The sequence below is a fragment of the Castor canadensis genome, chromosome 13 (genome assembly GCF_047511655.1).
Source record: "Castor canadensis chromosome 13, mCasCan1.hap1v2, whole genome shotgun sequence".
Lineage (NCBI taxonomy): Eukaryota > Metazoa > Chordata > Mammalia > Rodentia > Castoridae > Castor > Castor canadensis.
The window spans coordinates 33284442-33310171 of record NC_133398.1 but is presented as its reverse complement, the minus strand read 5'-3'; the positions used below and the strand labels follow the sequence as shown (position 1 = coordinate 33310171).

At 44.7% G+C, this 25730-nt stretch overlaps 1 protein-coding gene across 3 annotated transcripts in view; it reads left to right on the top strand.

Moving 5' to 3' along the window:
* Positions 1-7728: 7728 nt before the first annotated feature.
* Positions 7729-25730, top strand: part of Nr4a3 (nuclear receptor subfamily 4 group A member 3) — a 37441-nt gene continuing 19439 nt past the window's right edge. The window contains exons 1-6 of one of the 3 annotated variants that reach the window (XM_074051385.1): positions 7729-8270; positions 11634-11801; positions 12698-12769; positions 13961-14943; positions 18548-18677; positions 19134-19306. In XM_074051385.1, the coding sequence (XP_073907486.1) occupies positions 13963-14943; positions 18548-18677; positions 19134-19306 (1284 nt within the window). In that variant the 5' untranslated portion in view covers positions 7729-8270; positions 11634-11801; positions 12698-12769; positions 13961-13962. Of the gene's footprint in view, positions 8271-11633; positions 11802-12697; positions 13120-13960; positions 14944-18547; positions 18678-19133; positions 19307-25730 lie in introns of those variants that run through there. The other 2 variants (XM_020155343.2, XM_074051386.1) reach the window with 2 other exon arrangements.

The following is a 25730-nucleotide window of genomic DNA, read 5'->3' as shown; positions in this document are numbered from 1 at the left end:
ATGGGGGGAGAGGGGGAATGGGGGTGGAGAAATGGCCCCAACAACATATACACATATGAATAAATGAATGAACAATAAAAAAAACAAAAGGAGACTCTAAGTCAGTCTCAGTCTACCTCTCTCTATATACATACACACACACACACACACATACACACACACGTGTCTTCACATGTAATATATTTTTGAGGTTGTATGGGGTGAAAAAGTGGTGCAACAATTCCTTTGGATACCTGAATTGGTTCGGAGTGCCAACACAGAGTCACAGAGAGTGCAGCTCACAGGTACTGCCCTCAACACACCAAGGAGCTTCAGCACACTGGCTGCAGTGGTGGGCAGCACAAGGCCTTCCAGCAGGTCTTCTCCACACCTCTCTTAGGCCTGACCCTGAGAAACACTCTTAGGAAGTTAATAAAACCACAAAGCTGGCAAAGATAAGAACACAGAACACTTTGAATAAATCTTCCTGAAAACTGGTTTCATTCATTCATCAAATGTTTGTGAAGCACTGAATACAGAGTTGCTCTAAGGGTGCAGTAAATTCACCCTAAAGAAAACACAGGTTCAAGGAAAATAAAACAAAAAGACATTTAAAAGATTCTGAAATAATATAAGCTTTTCTCAAAAAATTGTTTGAAAAATGGAAAGGTTACTAAAGAGTCAATTTCACACTACAAAATGCTATAGTACTGTAAACAGAGTTCAAATTTTATCCTACTGTTTAAAAAATATGATTTAACATGCAAATTTAAAATAAGTAACATTTTTAGAAATTAGAAGAATTGAGGTCATTTATTTCAATTTTAATAAACTTAAAATAGCAGAAATCTTTAAAATATGGTTTTCTATTCTCCTTACCACAATTGATAAAAACAGGAAAACATAACTGGAAAAGGAACTAATTCAGAACAGATGTCAGGGAAGAAATTTTCCAGTACTAAACTATAAACATGCAGAATAAATACTGGAGAAATGTATTATGGTAAAAAATCAAAATCAGTTACTAATTACATGAATCTAAGTAGGAAACCAGATACCTAAATATGTAGAAAGGCATTTAAAAAATAGCCCTAAATTAATGGACAAACCATGTTTGTACTATCCAAACTGACTTAGATAATATATAAACCTGCAATCTGCTAAAATTTTGATACTTTCCAATGTTTATAAAGTTCTTATTTATCTAAAAGATGTGTCCAACTGCAAACCTAATGAGTCTGCAAGTACAATTTACTGTATTCTTCCTGATTGCTTTGCCAACATTTTTTCAACCTAACACCTCTTTGGTACTCCCTTATGACCTGCCTTAATATTTCACTTTCTCTACACACACTCAGAAGGGAAATGCAATGACAAGCAGCCCCACTTATCACCAGGCCTCCTCTAATAAAAAGTAAAAGAGGACAGTTCTGCCCCGGCTGCTACACTCAAGAAATGGCCTGTGCCTACCATGCAGAAAGGATCAGAAAGGAACTGAAGAACAGCAAACAACAGAATCCAGTCCAAGAAAGTTTGCTAATTTGTATGAAGTCAATTTGTGACTCATCCATATTCAAATGAATGTACAAAGACAAATTCCAAAGCTAAATATAAAATGACTTTTGGACTATCCAGGTTTCTACTCATTTCTACTTTATGGACAGGAAAGGGCTGTAACACTGGCAGTACATTAACTCTCGAAGGCCACTGAGACCCCACTCAGTGGCTATAGTTAATTACCATCTAGGCCAAACATTCTAATAAAATATTACTACTAACATAATAGTACTACTAAAAACACATGTGTTACATACAAAAGCTTAATGAGCCTCCTGACCACGATCAGATAGTGACTTAGAAGATCAGGGCAGAGATGATTTGTGATTCACAGTACTTAGCTGGCCTAAGAAGAAAAGCATTCAACTTTAGAAATTAAAAGATCATAAAGTGAACCTAACACTATCATTTTACAGCTGATGATATTTAAGCCCCCAAAAGATTAATTTACCCCAAGTTGAGCAGCTTCATGGCACCAAAGGCAGCCAGGCCTCTCAGAAGCCCTAGAGAGCTCTTTGTGAAACACAGCATCTCACTCTGAAATGCTGAAGAAACTGAACTTGTACATGTGAGGCAACATTTTTTTCTCAGGCTGGCATGATGGGAAAGTTATGCAGCTATATTTGGAAAGAGGTATTTACTTCGTCAACTCGAGCTAAAATGCAGATCCTATTTCATAGGCATAATATCCTAAACTGATTTATCACACATGAGCAATAATGTTTCAAAATTAGTGTGGTCTTCCAGAATTTACCAGTGATTGGGAAAAACATGACTAAGAAATAAACTCTCTTCTTAAGAAGACTGCAAGCCTGTCCTGACTAGTACTGTTAGTGATGGATGGGAAAAACATTACTTAATGAAATTTTAAAATATTACTAGCACTTACGCCATTAAGTATTCTTTCCATCTAGGTTTCTGCTTTGTTCTACAATTTCCGTAACACAGAAAGTCTTTCCTGATTTATTCTATTTTTTTTCCTTGCTAAGTAAATTTTAGTCACGTGGGCTTGTAACAAATCACAATCCTAAAATCATTTTACTCAGTTTACCTCTGCATATAAATTTATTTAAATGTTTTTGGAAAGGAAGATAAGAATTTTTACATTTAATATAGATATCATAGTTTCTAATTTTCTAAACATTAAAATTTTTCCAAAAGATTATACTGACATTCCCTAGCCCATAACATCTAGTTCATCACTGAGAGAAATCAAGAGGTTAGAACAAGAGTAAAAGTCAAATCAAAAGTCTACCAGGAAAAAAAAAAATCATAGCAAATCTTCCTACGCAACAAGCCAAACTGCCATTTCCTTGTATCGCCATGCAGCTGTCTGTGCTTCTGGCGGGCACCTTGACAGGTACGTTCTGTCAGTAATATCAAAAGTTCAAGTAAAGAAAACAACTAATGTGTGACCTCATATGTCTCCATTCATGCCAACAACATTCTAACACATATAATCGGCTACTTATACAAGGCTGCTCTGCACTCAGATTCAGGTTAGATAAGGCATATTTTATTGACGTTTACTCTCTATGCTGAACAGTCCTGGGTGCCACAGAAATGTCAGAGATGTGTAAAGCATGTTTTTAAGCTTATAGTTTAACAGGGTCATAGGCTATGGACAAAACAGCACATAAAGAAAGCAGTTGTAAAATAAGGATTTTATGAAAGTCTGTGTTCACTTCTTGAGCTAGTTTTCGAGGAAGGGTAAGATTTCAATAAGAGGAGAGAAGGAAATGGCATAAAAAGGAAAACTGTACAAACGTAGGAGGTTGAAAGGATGCTTGGAGAACAGTGAGGACACCAATTTGAGTAGGACAGGGAAATTCTGTGAAAATGAGAGGCATTTGGGTTTTACTTTGGAGATATCCAGCTATTGAAGACTTTTAAGCTAAGAGTGATAAAGCAAAAGTTATATTTTTAAGACGACTAATCAATGATACAATTGGTAAGAAAGGGAAGGTATGAGGCAGGTCAGATAAAAAATTACAACAGTCCTGGAACCCTGGAATCTCAAGTGTACATATCAATGTCAGCTGAAATTACTAAGTTTTCTATATGTATCTTAACTATGGTATAGAATTTCTGCACTGATCTAGAATATTGGGACTTACAATTCCTTTATTTTTCATTTTCACCTTAGATAATAACATCTGGCTTGGAATTTTTATTTTGCCTTTCCTTACTTATAAGAATGATCATTATTCTTTATATATTGGTAAAATCAACAAGATTCTATGTCATTACTTCATTAGAAGAACATTTAAAGCAATGCTAATCCCACTTTGTTAAAATGACTCTTTTATATCACATACAATAAATTTTCCCCAAAACCCCATTATTTTCCAAGGAAAACATATCTTTCTTTCTTACAAGCAGATTAGGCCTACAAATCCAAAACAAAATGAAATGGAGTTAGCCAATGAATCTGTAATAGTTACCTTATGTACAGTTTTTAACAGATTGGCTGCCCTAAGAGTAGAAACTGCTGTCTTTAACTTGTGTGTTCATACAAGGATGCCCTTCTAGAAAAAGGATCAAACCAAGAAAGTTTTCATTGTATCACAAATTAAAATAGTATAATTCTATTTGATTTTCCAAAAGAAGAAATTTAACTATAAAGTTACATTTCACTTAAAAAACACTGATCAAAAAGTAATTTAGATTAGTAAAACATATTACATATGCCTCACAGAATATTATATCCAATTTCCAGTAAAGCAGATTCTTGGAAAGGCAGACAAATAGATATTAATGTAAAAAAAAAAAGAAAGAAAAACAAATAATTTATTTCGTTTGGGTCACCGAAAGAATAGCATATGTTTAGGGACTTGTGAGTAAGCAGAGGACGATGTCCCAGTTTGTAAGAGAGCTTTTACCTGCTTTCATGACTCTCCATTTGAGTGTAAAAAATCTGCCATTTATCAGTGACCACTGGACACTCTCCAATGGTCAGTCCAGCTTCCTACCCAGAGGAGCCCAAGCCAGAGTGGCTCGGCAAGTCAAACTACCCCCAGCCTGAAGGAGCAAAGTACAAAGATTGACGACCAGACTCAGGAAGGGAAAGGTAAAAAAGAGGCAGAAAGGAAGGGGGAAGGGAAAGGGGGAGGCACTGATTAGCCAAGACAGAGGTCCCAAGGACACACGCCAGTCAAAGAGAGAAATGCTTTCTTTACCTGAAGAATCTCAAGCAGGGAAGGAATTTTTTTTCTTTTTAAGATAAACAAGGGTACTGGTTTGAAATTCAGTGAAGGAGTCTGACTCATATGAACAAACTGGGTTAGTAGCTTTATAACAACCCTGAGTGGGCAAGGAACTTTCATGTGTTAACAGAAAAGGTAGCAATTCAATAAATTTGTTGAAAGATGTCACGTTTCCTAAAAACTACCTAATTTTAAGGTTCCTGCTTATAGTGTTTCCAGGTCTGCATGAGATTTTTTAATTAAAGGGAGAATGGGCGGAGTGCAGAACACAGCTGAAATTTTTACAGCATGGAAATAAAAGTATTTTTAAACCTTCTTGAGGGTGAAGAGTTAGGCAAGAAGTAATACGTGGAAACTGTCAAGTGCTTCTCTACACACCCACCCACCAGATACCATCGCAGCCGGCTGGGAGCAGTCTCCCTCTTCTTGCCTGACAGCTTCACTTTCTTTGAGGTCTGGAGCTGGTGATCACACTGGCCCGTCATGGTATTTTCAGTGAACAAAGTAGTTACTCAACAGGGGAAAAAGCCACAAAGAAGCAGCGCAGCTGCTTCTCCACCCGTGATGCAAGTGCAGGATGAGCCCCGGGCCGCCACCGCCGCCTCGGCTCCTCCGTGACGTCCGGGAGGGGTATCCCCGGCTCTCAGGAAGTGGTGGCCGCGGGCAGCTCCGCCCCCACGAGACTCCCGGCTGGCCGAGCCGCGGGGTGGCAGGACTGCCGGGCCTGTGGAGGGCGGGCGGGGATCACCGTCCCTCCACCAACGCGCGCGCACACCCCGCCGGCCGCGCGCCCCACCCGGCCTCCCGCGCCTCCTCTGCAGGCGACTCCGCGCCTTGCTCAGCTCCCTCTGCTCAACCCGCGCGGCACGGAGGAAGCCGCCCGCGTCCCTTGCCTCCCGGGGCTCACACCCACTCACCCCGACCCCTTTGCGCCTAGCCCAGCCCGGCATCACCGGTCAGCAGACGGGGTCGAGCTGAGTCCAAGATGGCGACTCCGCTGCCCCCTAACCCCTCCGCACTCCGGGCGGGGTCAGGGCGCCCCCTCACGCGGCGCGCTCGCGCCCGAGGCCCGGCTAAAAATAGACAGGCCCGACTATATTTGGTTCGGCCGGATCCCAGCGCGGCCGCGCGCGCCCCGCCCCGCCCCGCCCCGCCCCGCCCCGTCCCGTCCCGTCCCGCCCCGCCCCGTCCCGCCCCGCGCGGCGCTGAATGGAGAGGGGCGGAGGGTGACCGAGGGGAACCTACTCCGCTATCTGCGGCGCGCGCCGGCGGCGGGGCCCGGCCAACAGCCGAATTTAGTAACATCGCCTGCGTCAATCACGCGCCTCGCGTGCGTCAGCGCCGCGCGGCTCCAGGTCCTGCTCCCCCCTCCCGCCTTTGAATGGATACAATGTAGCAGCGCCCTCCTTCCTTCTGAGTCTGGATTGGAACCCGCCGCGGCGCAGAGGCTCGGTTCCTCTCGGCTGGGTCAACTTTGTGAGCATCCTCCCACGGTCTTCTCCACTCCAGCCTGTCTGAAGTGGAAGTGGAGGCGAAGAAAGATATATACATGTCAAATATATATGGCATATATATATAATTTTTATGTGTAGTTTTGCTTTCAAGTTTCTGGTCCTAGCTCGAACCTTCTTCGAGTCTGAAACGTGCTGTTGACAATGGAATCCTCCCCCTGAACTCTGCCATCCCCACACGCAAAGATTTTTGGGACAGGTCAAAGAAATAAAATGTCGTATCTGACTCAAGCGGACCATTTTGGGCCATGTCTGTCTGCAACGTTTCACTCAAATATTTCCTTCTCAAAAATTTATTTCTGAAAGAGGTTGCTTTCTCTCAGCAGCAACCTTTGGAACTGGGAGACTTAATATATTTTTGTTTTGTTTTCAACAAGAAACTCACACTTAAATCCATCATTTCCAGGAAGAATTTTCTCTCTCCCATACAGTCCCAAGAGACCACAGCAAATCCCCTAGCGAGGGACTGACTAATAAGTCCTGTTGATTGATTTTGAAATGTCTCATTTGAGAGATGGGAGGAGGGAGCATCTGCAACCATCAAAAAAGTGAAAGTGCGAGTTGAGAGTTCCATTTCTGACAGGATGCTGGGGAGGAGGGATGATTTGCAACAGACACTCTCAGCTGTTCAACACGTGTGTGTTTGTTTTATACACATTAAGTAGTTTCTGGTGCAGCGTGCTCGTGGATGATGGATGTGCACTTCATTGGGCTATAATGTGTCCAGTTAGGAAACCCACGCCATAAGTGTAAAAAACTAAAATCTTATCCCCGGCACCCAGCAGCGGCTGGGAGCAGGAGGCAAATTAGCCTAGGCGCAGAGGGCCAGAGAGACGTAAACAGCTTTAGAACCACTGCACGAGGAAAGTGCAGCTGCACATCAGGGAGTCTTCGGATGGTGCCAGACTACTTCAGCACCGGCTGCCAGGTCACTCTGAGAAGCTGGCTGGCGAAGCCTTCCCTTTCGGAAGAGCTGTCCTCTCCCTTACCCCCTCGCCCTGGCCCCGTGCCTTGGGGCAGCCTCGGAGCCTCGCCAGCAGCACTCCTCCAACTCTACTCCACCCGAGCCTGACAGCTGGGCGGTCCCTCCTGACCCGCGGACAGGCTGCTGCACCCTCCCGGAGACGCGCGTCCAGGCGAGCAGCGTCGCTGCGATAGGAGTTGACAACATGGGTTCGAGAGGCCCCCCCCCCAGGCTGGGGCTGGCAGCTCGGCGCAATTTCCATTGTGCGGCCGTGCGAATAGCCGGGGAACGCGCGCGTGCACGCACAAGCACGCACACACACACACAAGCGCGCACACACACACACACACACACACACACACACACACCCTCCCTCGCACACGCGGAACCGGCTGGGCCAGGGGAGGGAGGAGGAGGGTGACGTAGCGTCCCATGGCGTCACATTGACGTCTCGCATTCCAGGCACTCTATGGAGAGGCCGCTAGGGCTCCTGTGGCATAAATGACGTGCCGAGAGAGCGAGCGAACGCGCAGCCGGGAGAGCGGAGTCTCCTGCCTCCCGCCCCCCACCCCTCCAGCTCCTGCTCCTCCTCCGCTCCCCATACACAGACACACTCACACCCGCTCCCTCACTCGCACACACAGACACACGCGCACACACACGCTCCGCACATACACTCCACTCTCTCCCGCGCGCTCACACCCCTCTCGCCCAGCGCCCTTGCCGGTGCAGAGCCGCGCGGCAGCCGGACGCCCCTCCTGGGCTCACTTTACAACGCTGACAGCGCCGGCAGTGACCGTGGAGGTGGGAACAGAGGCGGCATCCTACCCCCTGGTCGCGGCCCGAGACAGAACGCCGGCGAAACCTCTCGGCGGCGCTCTCCCATGAATCGGGATCGCAGCATCTCCCGCCAGCCGCTCACCGCCTCTGGGAGCCGCTGGGCTTGTACACCGCAGCCCTTCCGGGACAGCAGCTGTGACTACCCCCCCAGTGCAGATTTCGGGACAGCTCTCTAGAAACTCGCTCTAAAGACGGAACCGCCACAGCACTCAAGTACGTATGAGATTTGCCCAGCTAATAAGGGGACTTGCTTTAAAGTTGGCGCGCTGGGAAGCGTCGCTCCTGAAATTGACAACTTTGAGTGTGGGGTCCACCCCCCATCGCCTCCCAGCTCCGGCTTTGCTTGCCAAGCAGCGGGTGGGTTCTGATCTGAAACTTTTCCCCTGTAGCGGGCCCGCGGGGACTCTGGAGCTTGTGGGATCCCTCACCCTACCCGAAAAGGCGAAAAGCCTCTAACAAAGAGGAGGACCGGGATTTGTGCAGTAGCAGCTCCGGCGATGTAATTCTGGGTATTTCGGCTCTAGTTGTCATGGTAATGATGCTCTCGGCGGCGGCGGCGGCAGAGGCAGCGGCAGGGAGTTGCAACCCCGGTGATGAACGGCAGTAATTTTCCTGCCTTTTTAGTAGAATTGAAAATAAGGGCTCTGGTGGGTCCAAGTTAATGTACCTAATGGTGGAATGGAGCTGGGTGTCTGGGAGAAAAGCTTAGGAGGGAAGAGGCCTGGGCAGTAGCGGCCAGAGTTCGCGAGGCGTTCGGAGGCTCTCAGGAAAGAGGGCGTAATTGTAGGAATGTGGCTTATTGTATTGAAATGAGCCTGGGGCTCCATTAGGCACGTCTGCCTGGCGTCGCCGACTTGCCGATTTACACTTTTCCTTTCGGAGGTAATAGGGTATAATTGCCGACTCCCGCGCCCCGACACGCGTGGGGACCGCGTCCCTCTCCTCCCGGCCTTGGTTCGGTGTGGGAAAGGCATGCTTTACTTTTCACGGATAGAACTCGCGCCTTTGGAGAAGTTGCTCCGCGTGTTTTACTCTTAGTAGAAATGAAAGTTCTCGGTCGTGAAAGGAGAGCGGTCATGCGAGCGCAGAGATTGACTTCCAAAGACTCCTCTTGAACCTGTTGGAAGCTTACGGCAGTCATAAGGAAAAAAGCGTTGGTCCCTTGATTTACAAGAACGTTCTTGGAGGTTGCCTGTTGTTTACATCCTCGGAGTCTCCAGAGGGAAGAGATGTAAGGAGTTTAGTAATCAGAAATCTCGGGCTGCTGTCCCAGGGCCTTGCGGTGCCGGGAGAGGTGCAGAGCGCTGTTTAGTCATTCCATGGCGAACCGAATCCTGTATCTTTTCCCACGATGGAGAAATGCTTTATAGAACCGAGTTGGGGAAAGGAAAGCTGCCCAACGCGGATACTGGGCACAATGAATGAAATCACTTTATTGGAGTTATTGTGGCTAAACAAGATGCGTGTAATGTGACTATCAAAGACTCATTAGGCCACTGCTACCTCTCCACCCTCTCCCTCTCCCCTCAATGCCCCACCTCCGTCCCTGGGACCGTGCACTCGCAGAAATTCTCCCCCGTGGTTTACTTCTTCTCTCTCGGTCTTTCTGAGAATCTCCGTCTTGTCCTCTCTGTCTTTCCCTTTCAGTCGGTCTCTCCTCCAGTCCTCTTTGCCCCCGCCCAACCTCCGCCCCCGCGGCTCCCCTGGGTTGGAAACTCCGCGGAGGAGCCCGGGTCACAATAGTGTGTATCACGGTTTCCTCCACACACTTCACCACGGGGAGGGGAACACGGGGGTGTTCCTTTAGTCTGCCCACGAGAAAGAAAGGGACTTTAACAGAGGTAGTTATTTCTTCCTAATTTACAACCCCGAGGTTCTCTGCTTCGGACCCCGGCGGCCGCTAGCCGGAGCGATAGAACGTGTTTCCAGGAGCAGAGGCTTTGCCTAGGTAACGGGAGGGTTGTGGGGCGGGGGGTGGGGGCGGGGGGGCGGAGAGACCGATATGGCGCTCTGCTGGGCTGAAGGAAGGGGAATGTGGTTGTCTCCAGAGAACGCTGGACCATTGAAAGAGGAACCCCTTCCTACCCTTTCCTTGGGGACGAGCGACCCACGCCCACCCGAGTTCAGAGGCCGCCCCTTAGAGAAAAACTCCGCTTGAACGGCATCGGGGTGTGAGGGGAAGCTAAAATGAGGGCACCCACTGGAGAAGGCAGAGGGAGTTGCTGGAGACCCCCACTGAGATACGGGGGGACGAGAAGCACATGGTGCCACGGTTAAAAGATCCACCTATACCAGCGCTACACCTTTCCATATGAGCAACTCGGGCTGAGGGCGGCAAAGGAATCCCCCATTTCCTAGCCGTCCAGGGTTTCCCGAACCTGGTGGCTCCGAGCTCCTTTTTTATCTTCCTGCAAGCAAGCTCCGGTGGCGGGAGTGGCGGGAGTGGCGGGAGAAAAAAAACTTACACGACCCTTAATGGCCAGCGCACCTGGGAGGTTTTTTGCTGGGTTTGGGTTTATTTTTATGTATTTATTTATATATTTTTTCTCCTGCCCACGTTCCTACCCTTCCAGCTGTGCCCACCCCCGAGCAAAGGGGGCGCCAGAGGCCAGACTTTGGGGCAGCCCGATCCTTCCCCCTTCGTCCCCACCTCTCCTTATGCCCCCCCACCCCACCCCCACCCCCACCCCGCTGCTAGCTAAGCGGCGCTTTCTGCTACGAAGTTTCGCTAGGCTGTGAGCTGAAATGTTCGCCCCGGAGCCGCGTTAGGCGCCCTCCGGAATGTGCCCCCTCAGAGCAACCGGTGGCCTGGAGCATCAAAGCTACCCACCCTCGGGGACACCACCTGCTGGGTATAGGGGACCTCCCTCCTCCCGCCCCACCAACCGAGAACGCGGTCTGCCTCACCACCTTGCTCCCAGCGCGGGCCTTCCTTCCTCTGTGCCCTTTTGTTTGCTTGACCCCTGGCCCCCTAAACTCGCGACTAATAGAAGCCAAGCTCCATTAGCATTTCGAATGAAAAGCGCAGACTTTCTTAATTCCTCGGGGCATTCATGCATTCGTTCCGGACCCTGTGCATTTCCTATGCAACGTGTAAGATTTGTGTTTGAGGGGTGGGGGCGGGCAGAATTGGAAAATGGCTATTTTCCGCTCGTGCACACTCACTGACTCCCAAATTTGGGCCGAACTCTCCCTCAAGTGTTCTCCTTTTTTCAGCTTTCCTGATTTCGAGAGCTCAGAACTAATTGTGGGGGCAGAGATCAGTTCGTGGGAGACGACAGGCTGCAGGGCTTTTAGCCTCAGATGGCCGTACCACAAAACCGCAGTGAGCGCAGTGGGTGCAGACGGCCTTCCCTATGCTTCTGCCAAGGACGATGCTCCTTGCCCAGGGACTCTGGGAACCCTAAGCACCTTAACTTGGCCTTATGACAATTTTTTTTTATAATTAACTAGCGTTTCTACAGGTACCTGTCCCGTGCTTTTCACCCACCCCCCAAGCCCCTATTTGCCCAACCCAGGAATCATGACCCAGCCTGGTCTCACCGCCATCTCTGTCCTCTCTCCCGGTGCCTGCAGAGCCCACTACGGGAGAGCGCAGCCCGGCAAGCCCGGGCCCAGAGCCTGGACCCTCAGCGGAGCGGGGCAACACCGCTTCGCCTCGCCGGACGTCCCCGCCTCCTACACTCTCAGCCTCCGCTGGAGAGACCCCCAGCCCCACCATTCAGCGCGCAAGATACCCTCCAGGTAGGTCTGAAGGCACAAGGAGAAATGAGTGGAGGAACCACACACCCATTGGGCTGGCTGGTCAATTTGCCCAGTGCTAGCACGGTGGCTGCTGGCCACATATTTCACAGCACAGGTGGCTTCTTCGCACGAAGCTCCTCTCTATACCACACCCTGTTGCTACCAAGTGGAGCAGCCAGATTAAATTAAGCGTTGTATTTCCTCCAAGCCATTTTTCCTAAGAAAAATGTAAATACTCCAATAGATTTAGGACCTTTTATACATTTTAATGTCTTAATTTTTGCCCTTCTTTTAAATATTCAGTATACATATGTATAATTCATATATATATGTGTGTGTTAATGGAATCACAGAGCGACAAGGGAGCATTTTTGTTTGTATAAAAGCAAAATCATTTGGGTATAGAAGTTTGGATGGTTGAAGGTCAGAGGAAAAGGGAGACACAATTGAGCTGAAAGCCAAATTTAAGTTTGGCAAAAGAAAAGACTATAGGTTTGGTTTGCACCACCTCTTTACAAATTTGTTAAAGGGCTACTAAGTACCAGACCTGTGTAAGCACAGAAATATGCAGATAAATAGAACATAGATCCAGCAAGTTTGTCTTCCAACTGGAAACCAGAAAGACACAAAGAAGAGCAATAGGTAGGTGGGGAATGGCAGTGAAGAATGACAGAAAAGACTAAGAGAGAAATCCTAGAGGTGCTGAAGGAAGGAGAAAAGATAAAGACCAGGCAATGTTCTTTCTCTTAAATGATTAGCCTTTTTTTTCATCCCCACAACTGGACAGCAAGATAAGTAATCCTTTCACTTCAATATAGTGAGTGTGTTTTTAAGGCCCTGCTTGAAAAAAAGACAGCCTTGAACTGGTCTCTCCTCATCACTGCTTCTTCCAACAGGCCCTCATCACCTTTTTTCAAGTCAAGATTTCATCCCATACACGCATGACTCAATCAGATTTGGAAATGTGGGTAAGAGAAAGTTGTCAAAGGAAATGTGAAGTACTCACTTTTCTATTAGTCACACCTTTTACACTATACACTCCAAACAGACATTAAGCACCTGGTTTTCCTTTGGCTCAGAAAAACCAACCACCAGAAACTGCCCATTTTACCACTTCCATTTAACCATAAAGGAAAATAATTAGACAAATCACCCACTGAAGACTCTAATTCTCAGGGCCTTATCACCCAGTTTGCCTTCTCTGAACAACAGTAAGCACCTTGGACACAAAATGCTTTGGGGACCCAACGTAGTCAAACTGGAAGAGAAAGCAAATTCAGAAGTTGCCTTCTTCTTTTTCAGGGAACTAATTGTTCAGGTATAAAAAAATACTTATACTAACTTACCTATTATGAGAGCTGTTAACTGTTGTTGTAACACAGCCACTGATATGTCTACTGATATGTCTTATTAGTCAGAATCAGGAAATATATATATTTTTTTCACTGAATAGCAGAAAGCAGATTTGGTGGGTGTGTTGTCACAATTGCTGATCTTTTTCTTCACAAATGGCACAAACTCCCCCAGTCGATTTCCTATGTTCTCACTTGGTGACCTAGCAGGCTGAAGTCATCAACAGGGATCCAGTTTGTTCAGTCCTGTTTGGAGGAGTGGGGAGGGGATGGGAAACATGGACCACAATGAGTGTGGGCAACCTCAGCTGGCACTCATAAAATGTTAGAATGTCACCATCTCATCTTTATGACTAACTCATAGGTTTGCAAATCAATGTGTGTGGCTTCCATATTTGAACCAACAGGGCGTTCACTGGTTTTTCCTTTGTTTTCCTGCCTTACTGCTGAGTACGCTCCAATTTGTTTATAAAATTCAAAGCCACTTCTCACAAATCTAAGATTGTGAGGGAAGACATCAAGTACTCAGATCTGGTGGAGATAGGTCAAGGGAGAGAAAATGGGTGCAGATACCTCCTGGGGAAGAGTCCAGGTTCTGACGTCCTGTGGCGCCTTCCTCTGCCAGGGATTCAGCTGTCTTCCCAGGGAGGAAGAAAGTAAGCATGCAGCCTTAAGGCTGTGCTAGGAGAAGGAGGAGAGGATGTCACTTTCTCTGTTTCCCAGATTAGAGAGCAGAATCCCATGCTGCCTATTAGCTAGGAAAGGAGTGTCGACTTGCTTCTGAGCCCCTTTTCCCTGTCCCTGCAGATATGCCCTGCGTGCAAGCCCAGTATAGCCCTTCGCCTCCAGGGTCCAGTTATGCTGCGCAGACATATGGCTTGGAATACACCACAGAAATCATGAACCCCGACTATTCCAAGCTGACCATGGACCTTGGCAGCACAGAGATCACAGCCACTGCCACGACGTCCCTACCCAGCTTCAGTACCTTCATGGAGGGCTACCCCAGCAGCTATGAACTCAAGCCCTCCTGCCTGTACCAAATGCAGCCGTCAGGGCCACGGCCTTTGATCAAGATGGAGGAGGGCCGCGCGCATGGCTACCACCACCACCATCATCACCATCACCACCACCACCACCATCACCAGCAGCAGCAACAACAGCAACAGCAGCAGCAATCATCCATTCCTCCTCCCTCTGGCCCGGAGGACGAAGTACTGCCTAGCACCTCCATGTACTTCAAGCCGTCCCCACCGTCCACCCCCACCACGCCGGGCTTCCCCCCGCAGGCAGGGGCGCTGTGGGACGATGCGCTGCCATCTGCGCCTGGCTGCATCCCGCCTGGCCCGCTGCTGGAACCGCAGATGAAGGCGGTGCCTCCGGTGGCCGGTGCGCGCTTCCCGCTCTTCCACTTCAAGCCCTCGCCGCCACACCCGCCGGCGCCCAGTGCGGCCGGCGGCCACCACCTTGGTTATGACCCGACGGCCGCCGCCGCGCTCAGCCTGCCGCTGGGAGCCGCAGCCGCCGCGGGCAGCCAGTCTGCCGCGCTCGAGGGCCACCCGTATGGGTTACAGCTAGCCAAGAGGCCGGCCACGCTGGCCTTCCCGACGACACTTGGCCTTGCGGCCTCCCCTACCGCGTCCAGCCTGCTTGGAGAGAGCCCCAGCCTGCCGTCGCCACCCAACAGGAGCTCGTCGTCAGGCGAGGGCACGTGTGCTGTGTGTGGGGACAATGCAGCCTGCCAGCACTATGGGGTGCGCACCTGCGAGGGCTGCAAGGGCTTCTTCAAGGTGAGCGCATGCCTCCTCCACTGTGTCCTTCCGCTTTGAAGCCAGCATTGAAGTGGGTGCCCTTCCTGGTTTGAGAGGTGTAAACATGCACTGTGCATTCCTTATGCCCTTTTCTGAGGTGTTAACCTAAAGACCCATGTTGCCCAGATAGATTTAAGGAGTCTCCACCTGACCTGACATGGCCTTTTGGGGATTTTCCTCAAGAGAGCTTTGAGCAGATTTGCAGATGCATTTATGGCTTTAACAATACAAAAACCTCATTGTATTCCTTGTCTGTCCATCCAGGGTCTCTAAGAGGATAGGGTCTGCTTGGCAGACCTGGACATTTGGGTCTCACTTAATCCTCACAGAAAGAGCTGAGACCCTACAATCAGACAGACCTGAGAATTAATTCTGATCACTCACTATTTTTTATTAACAGTGTCTTGAAGGTAGATAACAATTATCCGTGTTTCGTAGAGGAGAAAATGAAGGTTCTGAAGGGCAATTCAACTGCCCAGGGACACACATTCAGTGAGATGGAGGCATGCTGCCAACTCATGTTTGTGAAAAGGTGTGAGTGCATACCTTTTCATAGCTCTGTGGTGGCAAAAGAGGCAGGAGCAGGGTAGATGGGGTTTGGGACAGCTCCCTCCATAGAAGATAGAGCTTGGGTCTCCACCAATCTTGTAGGAACCCTCCCCTACCTCTGTGCCACACACTGTGTCAGGTTTCAGCATCGTTCATGCTCTCATAGATCCAGAGCAGAATTTTACAGTGGGAGGGTCATCAGCCTTCCCCTACTTTACCTGTGAGGAAGCAGAATCCTAGCGTGATAAGGCCTTGGGCAGGCTTATGTATTGATTTTGCTGTTAGTGGGATGGGTCCTGCTGGCTTTCCTTGACTCTGAAGTTCATTGCTCTTTCCACCACTTTGTTGGGGGGATGGGAGAGAGTTCATTCTCTTGCTGCTCTGCCTTTCACCATTGAGTCCCAGAGGCCTCAGGCATTTCTGTACCACCCTCCTCATTCTCCCCTATTCACTGACCATTATTTGCAGACATACAAAGTCACACAAGGGAAACAGAGACTGAGTGGGTAACTAGAATTTGGGAGACCAATAGACTGTATCTGGGAGCATGCTGGAATTGGGATCAGAGATTCAAATAGGAGCCCTAATTTGTCACCAACTAATGGCATGACATTGGGAGTGACACTTCTTCCCTATCAGGAAATAAAACTCAGAGAAGGGCTGTAATAAGTGAGATAAAAGCACATACAAAAGCATTTTATCATCTTCAAAAGACCATAAAACAATAGCACACTATTAAATGAAAACTACAAAGTGTTTATAAACATGCAGATGTTTGTGGATGGGTATACATACTAATAAGCAACAGTTATGTTTGATGTGGGGACGGCAATCGTGTCATTAATTGAATTCTGTAGATAAATGAGAAAATGCTTGTGGAAAGACTTTGCGTTATGTTAAGTGCCCTAGAGTTATGCAGGATTATGATGCTTTAAATGCTGAACCATGGCCATTTTTTAAAGGCATTTAGGTTAGCCTTTTTTTTTTTTTTTTCTGTCTTAACTACTCAAGCTCTACTGGGGTTACTGCAATTCAGTAACAGGTTTGAATTTTTTTTTTTTTTTACAGCATTTAAGTGGAAATGCTGAAGGGCAGTGAAACAGGCAGCAGAGAGGGAGAATGGAAAGCAAAATAATTAGGAGAATTATAATGAATACATAAATAGAATCCCCCCTAAAATTAATTGAGAGTTTACCAATTAGAAATGTATTCCAAATCTAGAAATGTCCATTAGTGTTCCCCAACACTTCCTTCTTCTATAATAATACCTTGAAAACAAATCTATACTTGAAATGGTGGGGGTAGGTAGGGGGAGCACCACCCCACAGGTCTGTTAATTAAGGGAACTAGACCAGGTTTTACCCAGTGGCTTTCTACCATTAAATTGAATTCTTTAAAAATGTGACATGAAGTGCAGCTAATGATGGGAATTCAGTGATTGAACCGTAACGATCTCTCCCTGTCCTTAAAACTGTGCAGGCACACACAAATGTGCGGAAAGCTTCAGGTTATTGGGAAAATGTATACCTGAAGCAAAATGCCACCAGCACTTAAATTGGCATGTCGCCTTGAGGAGAATGGCAAGAAATAGTGTTAGAAATTGCTGCATGTTCAATGAAAGAGAGCTTCATTCAGGAAACGCAAGTTTCCTATCCTCACATGCTGCTGAAAATTTAAATGCTGGGATCTCAGAAGTATGTTTGTGTCTCAGAACTTTGTATTTTAAACTGGGCAAATAGGTCTTCGACTTGAGATAGGCTGACTTTGTTATAATTTTTTTTACATTTTTATATAAGCAATTCAGAAACTATACCCTAACATGAAATTATAAGGTAACAGGGTGAAAACTGAAACATGGGGGTGGTTGAGGGCGGTGGAAAATAAAGAAACAATTGAAAGTAAACCCAGACTTTTGGACACAAGATAGACCAAAGTCCAAATTATCTGGACTTTTTTTTAAATACAGTTTTTAAATGCAACCCAGAATTGCCAAATAAATTCCAACTTTCTGCTCTATATGGGGTTGTGTAGATCCAGGTAGATTTCTGAATAATTTCACCCTAAGTGTTAAAAATGCATCCATTGCACAAATGTTTTCAATTAAAAAAAGCAAGCATTCTTTTACATTTGGAGCATAAAATATGTTTAATTATTTCTCCATGTGTCATTTCAAAATCCTATGTGATTCTGAAAAATACGATGTTATTTTTATATCTGAGCCCAAGTTTTATGGTGTGTCTTTTACAATATGGCTATTTTGGTTCTGTGTCAATAGTCATTTATGAAATAAGCTAGTAATAGGAGTTTTCACTGAAAATATATGGCTTTCATATTTCTTTCTTTCTCCTGTTCTTATTTGTCTTTGGTGGTGTTTTTTTTCTTTCTTGGATATGATAGTGATTTTCTGTGTCCAATTTTAAGATTGCTTTCAAAAGTAGTAAGTGGCCAATTTAGCATATTTATCCTTTAAAGATAAACTACACAGGTCAATTAAGTGAATTTCTTTTTGAATTGAAATGTTATTTTCTATATGTTTTAACGAGATAAATCCTGATTTTGCTTTTTATGATTTCCTCTTTATTGGATAACAAAGCCAGTTACTGTGATATTTGACTTACAATAGTGATAGCATACAAAGTACATCCCAGATAACTTTGATTTTATTTTAATAAGGTCAGCAATAATCAGGGGAGTGGAACAAGTAGAAAATTGTTCCCAAAGGGATATTAAAAGTGGAGATAATCTAATCCTCCAAGGTATGATATGTTGACCTGGTAATTTCAGATATGATTTTATCATTCAGAGTTGGGTGTCTCCTGAGACTTGCTTCAGAACAATCCAAGATGATTTTCATTGTCAGCAGCTAACACTAATAAAATTGTTTTTCCTGCAGGCTAGCGTGTTAGGAAATTAAATTTATCTAATTATACGAATTGCACTGTCGCTTTTCACATTGTAATTAAAATACATCTTGTCAGGTCTTACCTCTTTCCAGAAACTGTTAGTTGACTATCTCTGTATTGTGTTTTCTCAGAGAACGGTACAGAAAAATGCAAAATATGTTTGCCTGGCAAATAAAAACTGCCCAGTAGACAAGAGACGTCGAAACCGATGTCAGTACTGTCGATTTCAGAAGTGTCTCAGTGTCGGAATGGTTAAAGAAGGTATGAATGTAACGCTTTTCAATAGTTTGCTTATGTGTACTCTCAGATATCATTGAAAAAAATGTTAATATCTACATTGGGACAGAAAATTTTCCTAGTTTCTCTTTCCTTCCGGTATTTTGCTTTTATGGTATATATTTACATTTAAACATAATTAAGGACTACTTTTTTATAATTTCTCAAAATCAATAGGGATCCTTGTACATACATCTTTGTTCTATTTAAGGCGACTTTCAGGGCTAATTCATTACCAAATGTGAGTGTGAGGTGTCTTTTCTGCTGCTTGTTTCAACTCTCACTTAATCTTTATTCCAAACTTACTGCCACGTTTAAATCATTGATCTCATTAATGATTGCCCAACTCTAATGTGTTTGGATTCCTTTTTGTGATTTATGTCTATTCAGAATGTAATCCTTAAACATTGTTTCTTCTCTCTCTCTCTCTCTCTGCCTCAGTTGTGCGTACAGACAGTCTGAAAGGGAGGAGAGGTCGGCTGCCTTCCAAACCAAAGAGCCCACTACAGCAAGAACCTTCTCAGCCCTCTCCACCTTCTCCTCCCATCTGTATGATGAATGCCCTTGTCCGAGCTTTAACAGACTCAACACCCAGAGATCTTGATTATTCCAGAGTAAGTTTTATGATGTCCTCCTGCTTTCAAATGAATGATCAGGAGCTCCATGCATAATAGTAGTAATAAGAGTTGATCGAATGACTTTGTGCCTGGAGCTGTGCTAGGCTGTATTCTACCTTTTCTATAGTTATCATTTCATTTAGCAATTCAGTGCATCCATTGCACCAAGTAATTTTTTGCTTTATTGGATCTCTAAATGCCTTAACAAATGACCCTGACCGTGTTGCACCTGTCATACCCATTATTGCAGGATTCCTGGTGGAGGTGCCAATGAAAATTTGCACAGGTGAACTACAATTTGTAGATTTCTTTCATGGTCTAGACAAAGTGACTCCTGTTTTTTTCATCTTGTGATCAAACCTTCTGGGTGGGTGAGCCTCCAGTTATCTTTAAGCAGTCTACCCAGTTGCATCGGCATTGATTGACCTGCTCCTTATTCAGAAGGATTAGACCATTGATGGAAAGGAGTGAGCTCTGGCCTTGACATCAGGGGATGTTAGGAGGAGTGAGATGGAATGCCGCTTCTGCTGCTTCCTGCCTGTGTCACCTGGCTCCTGCTCTTGGCTTTCTCATCCCTACAGTGGAGATGATTACAACATTTAACCCTAGAGGGATGTTTTGAACATCAGTCACACAGGATTATGAAAACATTTTGAAAACCAAAAATGATTTACCAGTGTTTTTTAAGCCAACCAAAGCATGTCAACATTTTTATTTCATACAGAATATGGTAAAATATTACCAGTGTAAACTGTGCAAACCCCTCTCTCCAATTTGGAAAACACAAAGAGCTAGGAGAGGATTTTCTGAGGAAGTGTGCAAACACTACTGTAAGCCTGTTTTTTTTTTTTTAAAAAGTACTTCAAACTCTAGTAAAATAGTGTCTGACTGCAGAGGAAAGGAAAAGGAAAAAGATCACAATTGTTGAATATTTTTTACGTGCTAGACATTGTGGTACATCATCTCACTCATCCTTTAAACAACCACAAGTTGTAGGAATTGGTATCTCTCTGGGAGACAAGAAAACTTGAAAAACATACATGAAGAGATACCAGTGCAGGGGTCCCAAGTTGGTTGATCTGATTGGCACCTACCACCAGGTTGCCTTTCTCATGTCTAGTCAGCATTTCAAGCATCTGATTTACTGCCTGGCAAGTAGTGTGAGTGTGTCTTTGCTGTGTGCCCTCCTTTTAGGTTATAGTGTTGACAGAAATGATTGGTGTACCTGCTGTGATCCTCTTTCACTCATCCAAACCTCATTATAGGCTGTGAAGCCTCCTCTCTGCACCTGATCACAAGACTCCATGAGAAGCATGGTAGATCCTTAGCACCAAAGGTTGAGGACTCTTACTCTGATTACAAGTAGCATCTCTTGACAGAAGTCAGGTCTCAAATACTAGCATAACAGAATAATGCAGTGGTTAAAAGCTTAGGCTTTGGAAGCATGCAATCCTAAATGAAAATTTTCACACCATCATTTACTAGCTAGGTGACTTTGAGCAATTAATTAGACCTTTTAATACCTCAGTTTCATCATATGTGTTATGAGAGTTGTTCGTGAAGATTAAATATGATGATGCTTATCAATGCTTGAGCACAGTGCCCTGTATGTTGTTTCATTGTCAGCCCAAGTTCACATAACTAAAGCATCTGAGATACGATTAGGAGACAAGGACATTGGATGGAAAATCTGTGCTCCTTAATGCCAAGCTTCATGGCCTCTTTGATTTCCATGAGAGTGGGTATTTCAGTGAGGAGTATTTGGAAATGAAGACTCTGCTCCCTATGCAATTCCTAAGCATTCATGAAACTTCTAGACACTGCCTTGGCTAAAGTGTGGCACCCAATTGGACATTGTTCCAGGGTATTTGACATGACTATTGATGGTCAATCCAGAGAAGTGAGGCCCCCAAAGTAATACTTTTGTCCCCAAATTATTCAATTATCAGTCTTGTCCTAATTACTCCTTCAGTGGCAAAGCCTCCCTAGCACTTTGAGTTGTCCCGGCTGAGAACTGTCTCCACATTGAAAAATCAATCTAGTGTGTTTGCTTGCCTCTGCACCATTCAGTCTGTTAGTCTAGAGTCATCATCCTCATCAACAAACATTTATCCAATTTAATTGTTAGCTTTGTCCAAAATAGCAGATTGACCATGACACAGTCTGGGTCAACACTGATCCTACCTTTGGGGCCTGGCTCAATTTTGCAAAGCATATTTATTTTAATTGCATTGTTTTGGAATCAGGTTGAACCTCGTATCTTGGGTTCTTCTGCTTTTAGATAGCTTTACAAAATTATCAAAAATTGGACCAAAATCAACTAAATTAAAAGGCTTTTTAAAAAATACAGTGAGTTTTCATCAAAAAACTTGGATGAAGGCACAGGAGCATGCTGATCACATTTGCAGATGACAGAAAGCTGGGAGGGATCGCTAATATGATGGATGTCAGTATCAACATTCAGAGTGATCTCGACAGGTTGGAACAGGAAGGGCTGAAACCATCACGAAGAAAGTTAACAAAAATAAATGTGAAGCTCAGCACTTAGAATTTTTTTTTAAAAAGGGAGAGCCTTGGCTTGTCAGTGGTTCATGTTGAGAAGAATCTCAGGAGTTTATTCCATAGTTCCTCAATATGATCCAACTAAATTACCTGCAGGAGTAGTAGAAGTATGGGTCCAGAATCAAATTCAGTATGGTCCTGTGGACTCTATCCTGTCAAACCACACTTCAAGGACTGAGTTTAATTCCAAGCTAGGATGTAGGAAGAATATGAATATACTGTTTCTGAAAACTTATAAGGGATGGTTGCAGGAAATTGAAATATATGTAGAGACAGTAAAGGAGAAGATTTGGTGAAATTAGGTCACTCTTTTGCCCTGTGGCAAATAAAAATAGACTGTTGCTCCCACTGGCAGATTTAGAGGGAGAAGAAAGGGAACCTCTTCTGACTTGTTCTGAGGTGAGCTGTATCAACCACACCAGCTGTGTAAAAATTAGATCGTCAACATAAGAAATAATCAAGGAAAATGTATAGTAGGATTCTTCACATGGGGAAAGGTTATTTTAGATGACATTAAGTCCCTTTCAACTCTTAAGATTTTGTAATCCTGAGGTTTACCTTATTGTTCCCAAATGCAATTGCTTGTGTAGACACATATGTATAAGAATATATGGCTAAGAAATTGGTACTATTAAGATTGGACTTGCTTTTTGTCTATCAAAACATTAGTACATAAAATGAATGAAACAAAATGAATTTATTGAGCACCTACTTTGAGCCAGGCACCATGGTATACATTCTTACATAATTTCACTTAAGCCCCCCAGGTCTGTGTGGTATCATTTATGGTCTCAGTAATTTTTTTTTTAAAAATTGTCATTTGTTGAAATTAAATTTTCATCATATCATTCTCCTTAATATTTTATATTTACAAATTCATAGACCTGGACATGACCTTGGGATCATCCAACCTTCATATTTTCAAAAGAGTAAATGAAGGCTTAAAGGAGTTAATTCACTTGCCCGAGGTCAGTAGTAGCACTGCTAGGATGGGGCCCAGGTCATGTGATTCAAGGTAATATGTTCCCATTTCATCATACTGCTACTTCTATTCAGTGGCAACTTACTGGATGTTTTAAAATAGAAACTTTACTAGCATTTAAAAACATTACAACAATAGCAATACATACCCCTTAGTTTTTTAAAAAGGTGAACCATTTAGAAGTAGATGCAATGAAAAACTCTTTTCTCTTCATTTATACCTGCCTGATCCCACTCCTCAGCAATAACTGATGTCAACATTTTAGTATATATCCATAATTTATTACATTTTAAATAAGAATTTGTCCTGTCAGGTGAGTCCAAGAGTTTAATTTGACCAATACAGTATAGTAAAGGTGCTAGTTTTCCTCCAGTAAATATGGTCAATTTAGGAAGGAGAAAATGCTTGCCAGCCTGTATGTTTTAATCTTCATGTATCAGCATATGTGTGTGTGCCCTAAAGGTAGAAAGTGAATGAGCAGTTCTCTCCCTGTCTGTGGAAAAGAAAGAGTTTTGTTCCAAATCACAGAGGGAATGAATGTTTCAAGAGGCCAGAACGAGAGCTCCTGAGCTCTGTGACGCATTCCTGGCTCTGGGACCGTCACTTCTCCTTTGGGCCAAACTTCTCTCCCTCAAAAATGAGCTCAGATCATTGTACATCAACGCAGTCAAAACATGTCACATTTGATTTGTTTCTCCTCGAAATGCTGCTATTCCCTGCCCCACAGTTGCTTTTAATTTAGCAATACAAGTATATATAGACATCAGGCTTGGCTTCAGTGCCTGCATAATTACTAATGAGAAAATATACTTAATGTCCTCATTAGGTGGTCATTCCAAGTATTTTTCAGCATACTAGGATGTTTTCTAGTAATCAGTGCCACTTAGTACAGTAACAGACTGAAAATACAAGAAATATTGCTCAGATAAAACCAGACACCAGAAAGTGCCATTTAAATGTTAACAAGATAGCTATAAGAAGCAACGTGGCTGACACATGTTAGACCTGCAGAGCAATCAACATGAGGACTGCAAAGAATAGTTTCATGAAGCCCCTTTTCTGCCACTCATTCATTCACTAGATGATTTCAGGCCAGTTCCTACCCCTCTGTGTGCCTCAGTTTCCTCATCTGAACGGTGAAGAGATTGTACTAAATGTGCTCCTGGGATCCCTTCCAGACTTATTCCTTCCTGCAATAGCCCTACAGTGTACACAGGTCAGCATCTTCCTAAGCGTGGTACCCACACTGCCTGTACCAGAAAGAGCTTGGTTTAACATGTAGGTTTCCAAGCCACACCCAGGCCTACTGAATCAAAATTGAATGGAGAAGAAGGCAGGTAGGAATCTTTTTTAACAGGTGCCTTGGATGATTCTTTGGCACACTAAGTTTAAGAGCCAACAATATAGTTTAAGAATGACAATTTGATTTTACCTTGAAAGGCCCAGTTTTTCTTGGGGTTGAGAAAGAATGAGCAATAGAGATTAAATTTTTTGAATGGCTGTTGGGTGTCAGGCCCTCTTCTAGGGCAGTGAGGGCATTGACTACTGAACAAGATGAGGCTCCTGTCCTTGTGCTGCTCACCTGCCAGTGAAAGAGAAAGAAGGTAAATGTGTGTGCACATATACATATACATATCTGCAATGATGTCATTGTTGGCAGGAAGAGAGTCTTTTAGGTTTTAGGGTCTTTTGGGGGAGGGGGACAGGCGGATCAGAAAAGGAGGAATGTGCGGGCAATATACTCATTGTCGGTTTTTTAAATGCTAAAGAATAACGTGTACAAAACTTGACTCCTAGAATGATCTCATATAAAATTTTTAGATATATAAAGACCCAGAGAAAAGTAACCTACTAAAGAGAGAGAAACATGTCCTTGGAGTATTTTACATATTTAGCCAGGGCTGAAAGACAGATAAATACTCGATTCCATTGTGCTACTGACGTATCACCGGCTAATTTATTAGGGTTGGTATTCTCCATTCGAGTAACTTATTTTAGGCCTTGGTTGTTGCTGATGTCTGACTTGTATACTCTGTTGTTGTCATATGAAACGTGCAGACCCATTTTAGTTTAAATAATATCCATTGCTGTTGTTTGCAGCTCCAGATTCTAGGTGCTTTGGAGAAATCTCCATTAAGCCTTGTGAATGTAATATTGTATCTCTGACTAGCAGTAAAGCCAGATTCTGATGGATTGAGTATCCCTGTAGACTGGATTTTTTTTCTTAAATTAGCATAAGTAGGGGAAAGTTCATTTTAAAAGTCTTTCTGTATTTGGCCAGTGTTTGATTGGCATGACCAATAAACACAAGTTTCTAGATTTTCTTTAATGAACCCAAACTTATCTTGCCCTGAGGGTCAGGGGCAACAAGGGAGCATTGCAGCAGGCTGGGGGTTCAGATCTTGCACCTCCAGGTCTGAACTACTAGCCAGAAGAGAATCTAGATGCTCTGTTGTGTTTCTTTAAGCCATAAATTCTGCAGAGATGATCCTTCTCTACCCCACCCCCAACTAGATGCTGACCCTCCAGTCACCCCCAAGTTACTGGTGGCTCAGGTTGAATCCAGTTGGCTCCAGAATTCTTCACTGCAAGTGAAGCTCAGAGGGTCTGGCTTGCAGTCTGGCAGGCCTGCCCTGATGGCTTTCTTCCTTGCTGGGCTCTGTTAGAGAAAAGCACACACATAGCGTAGGCAGGGACTGCTCTTCCCTGATACAGAAGGCATGAAATGTGAGCCCAGCAGGGGCTGCAACCTGCAGAGGACCCTGGGTGAAAACTATGCACTGCAGTGGTTTGTGAGGGAATAGTGGAGCAGAGTGATTGTTGAGTCCTGAGACATGATTTCAGAGAAATCAGAGCTGGAGGGTGAAGCAGTTAGAT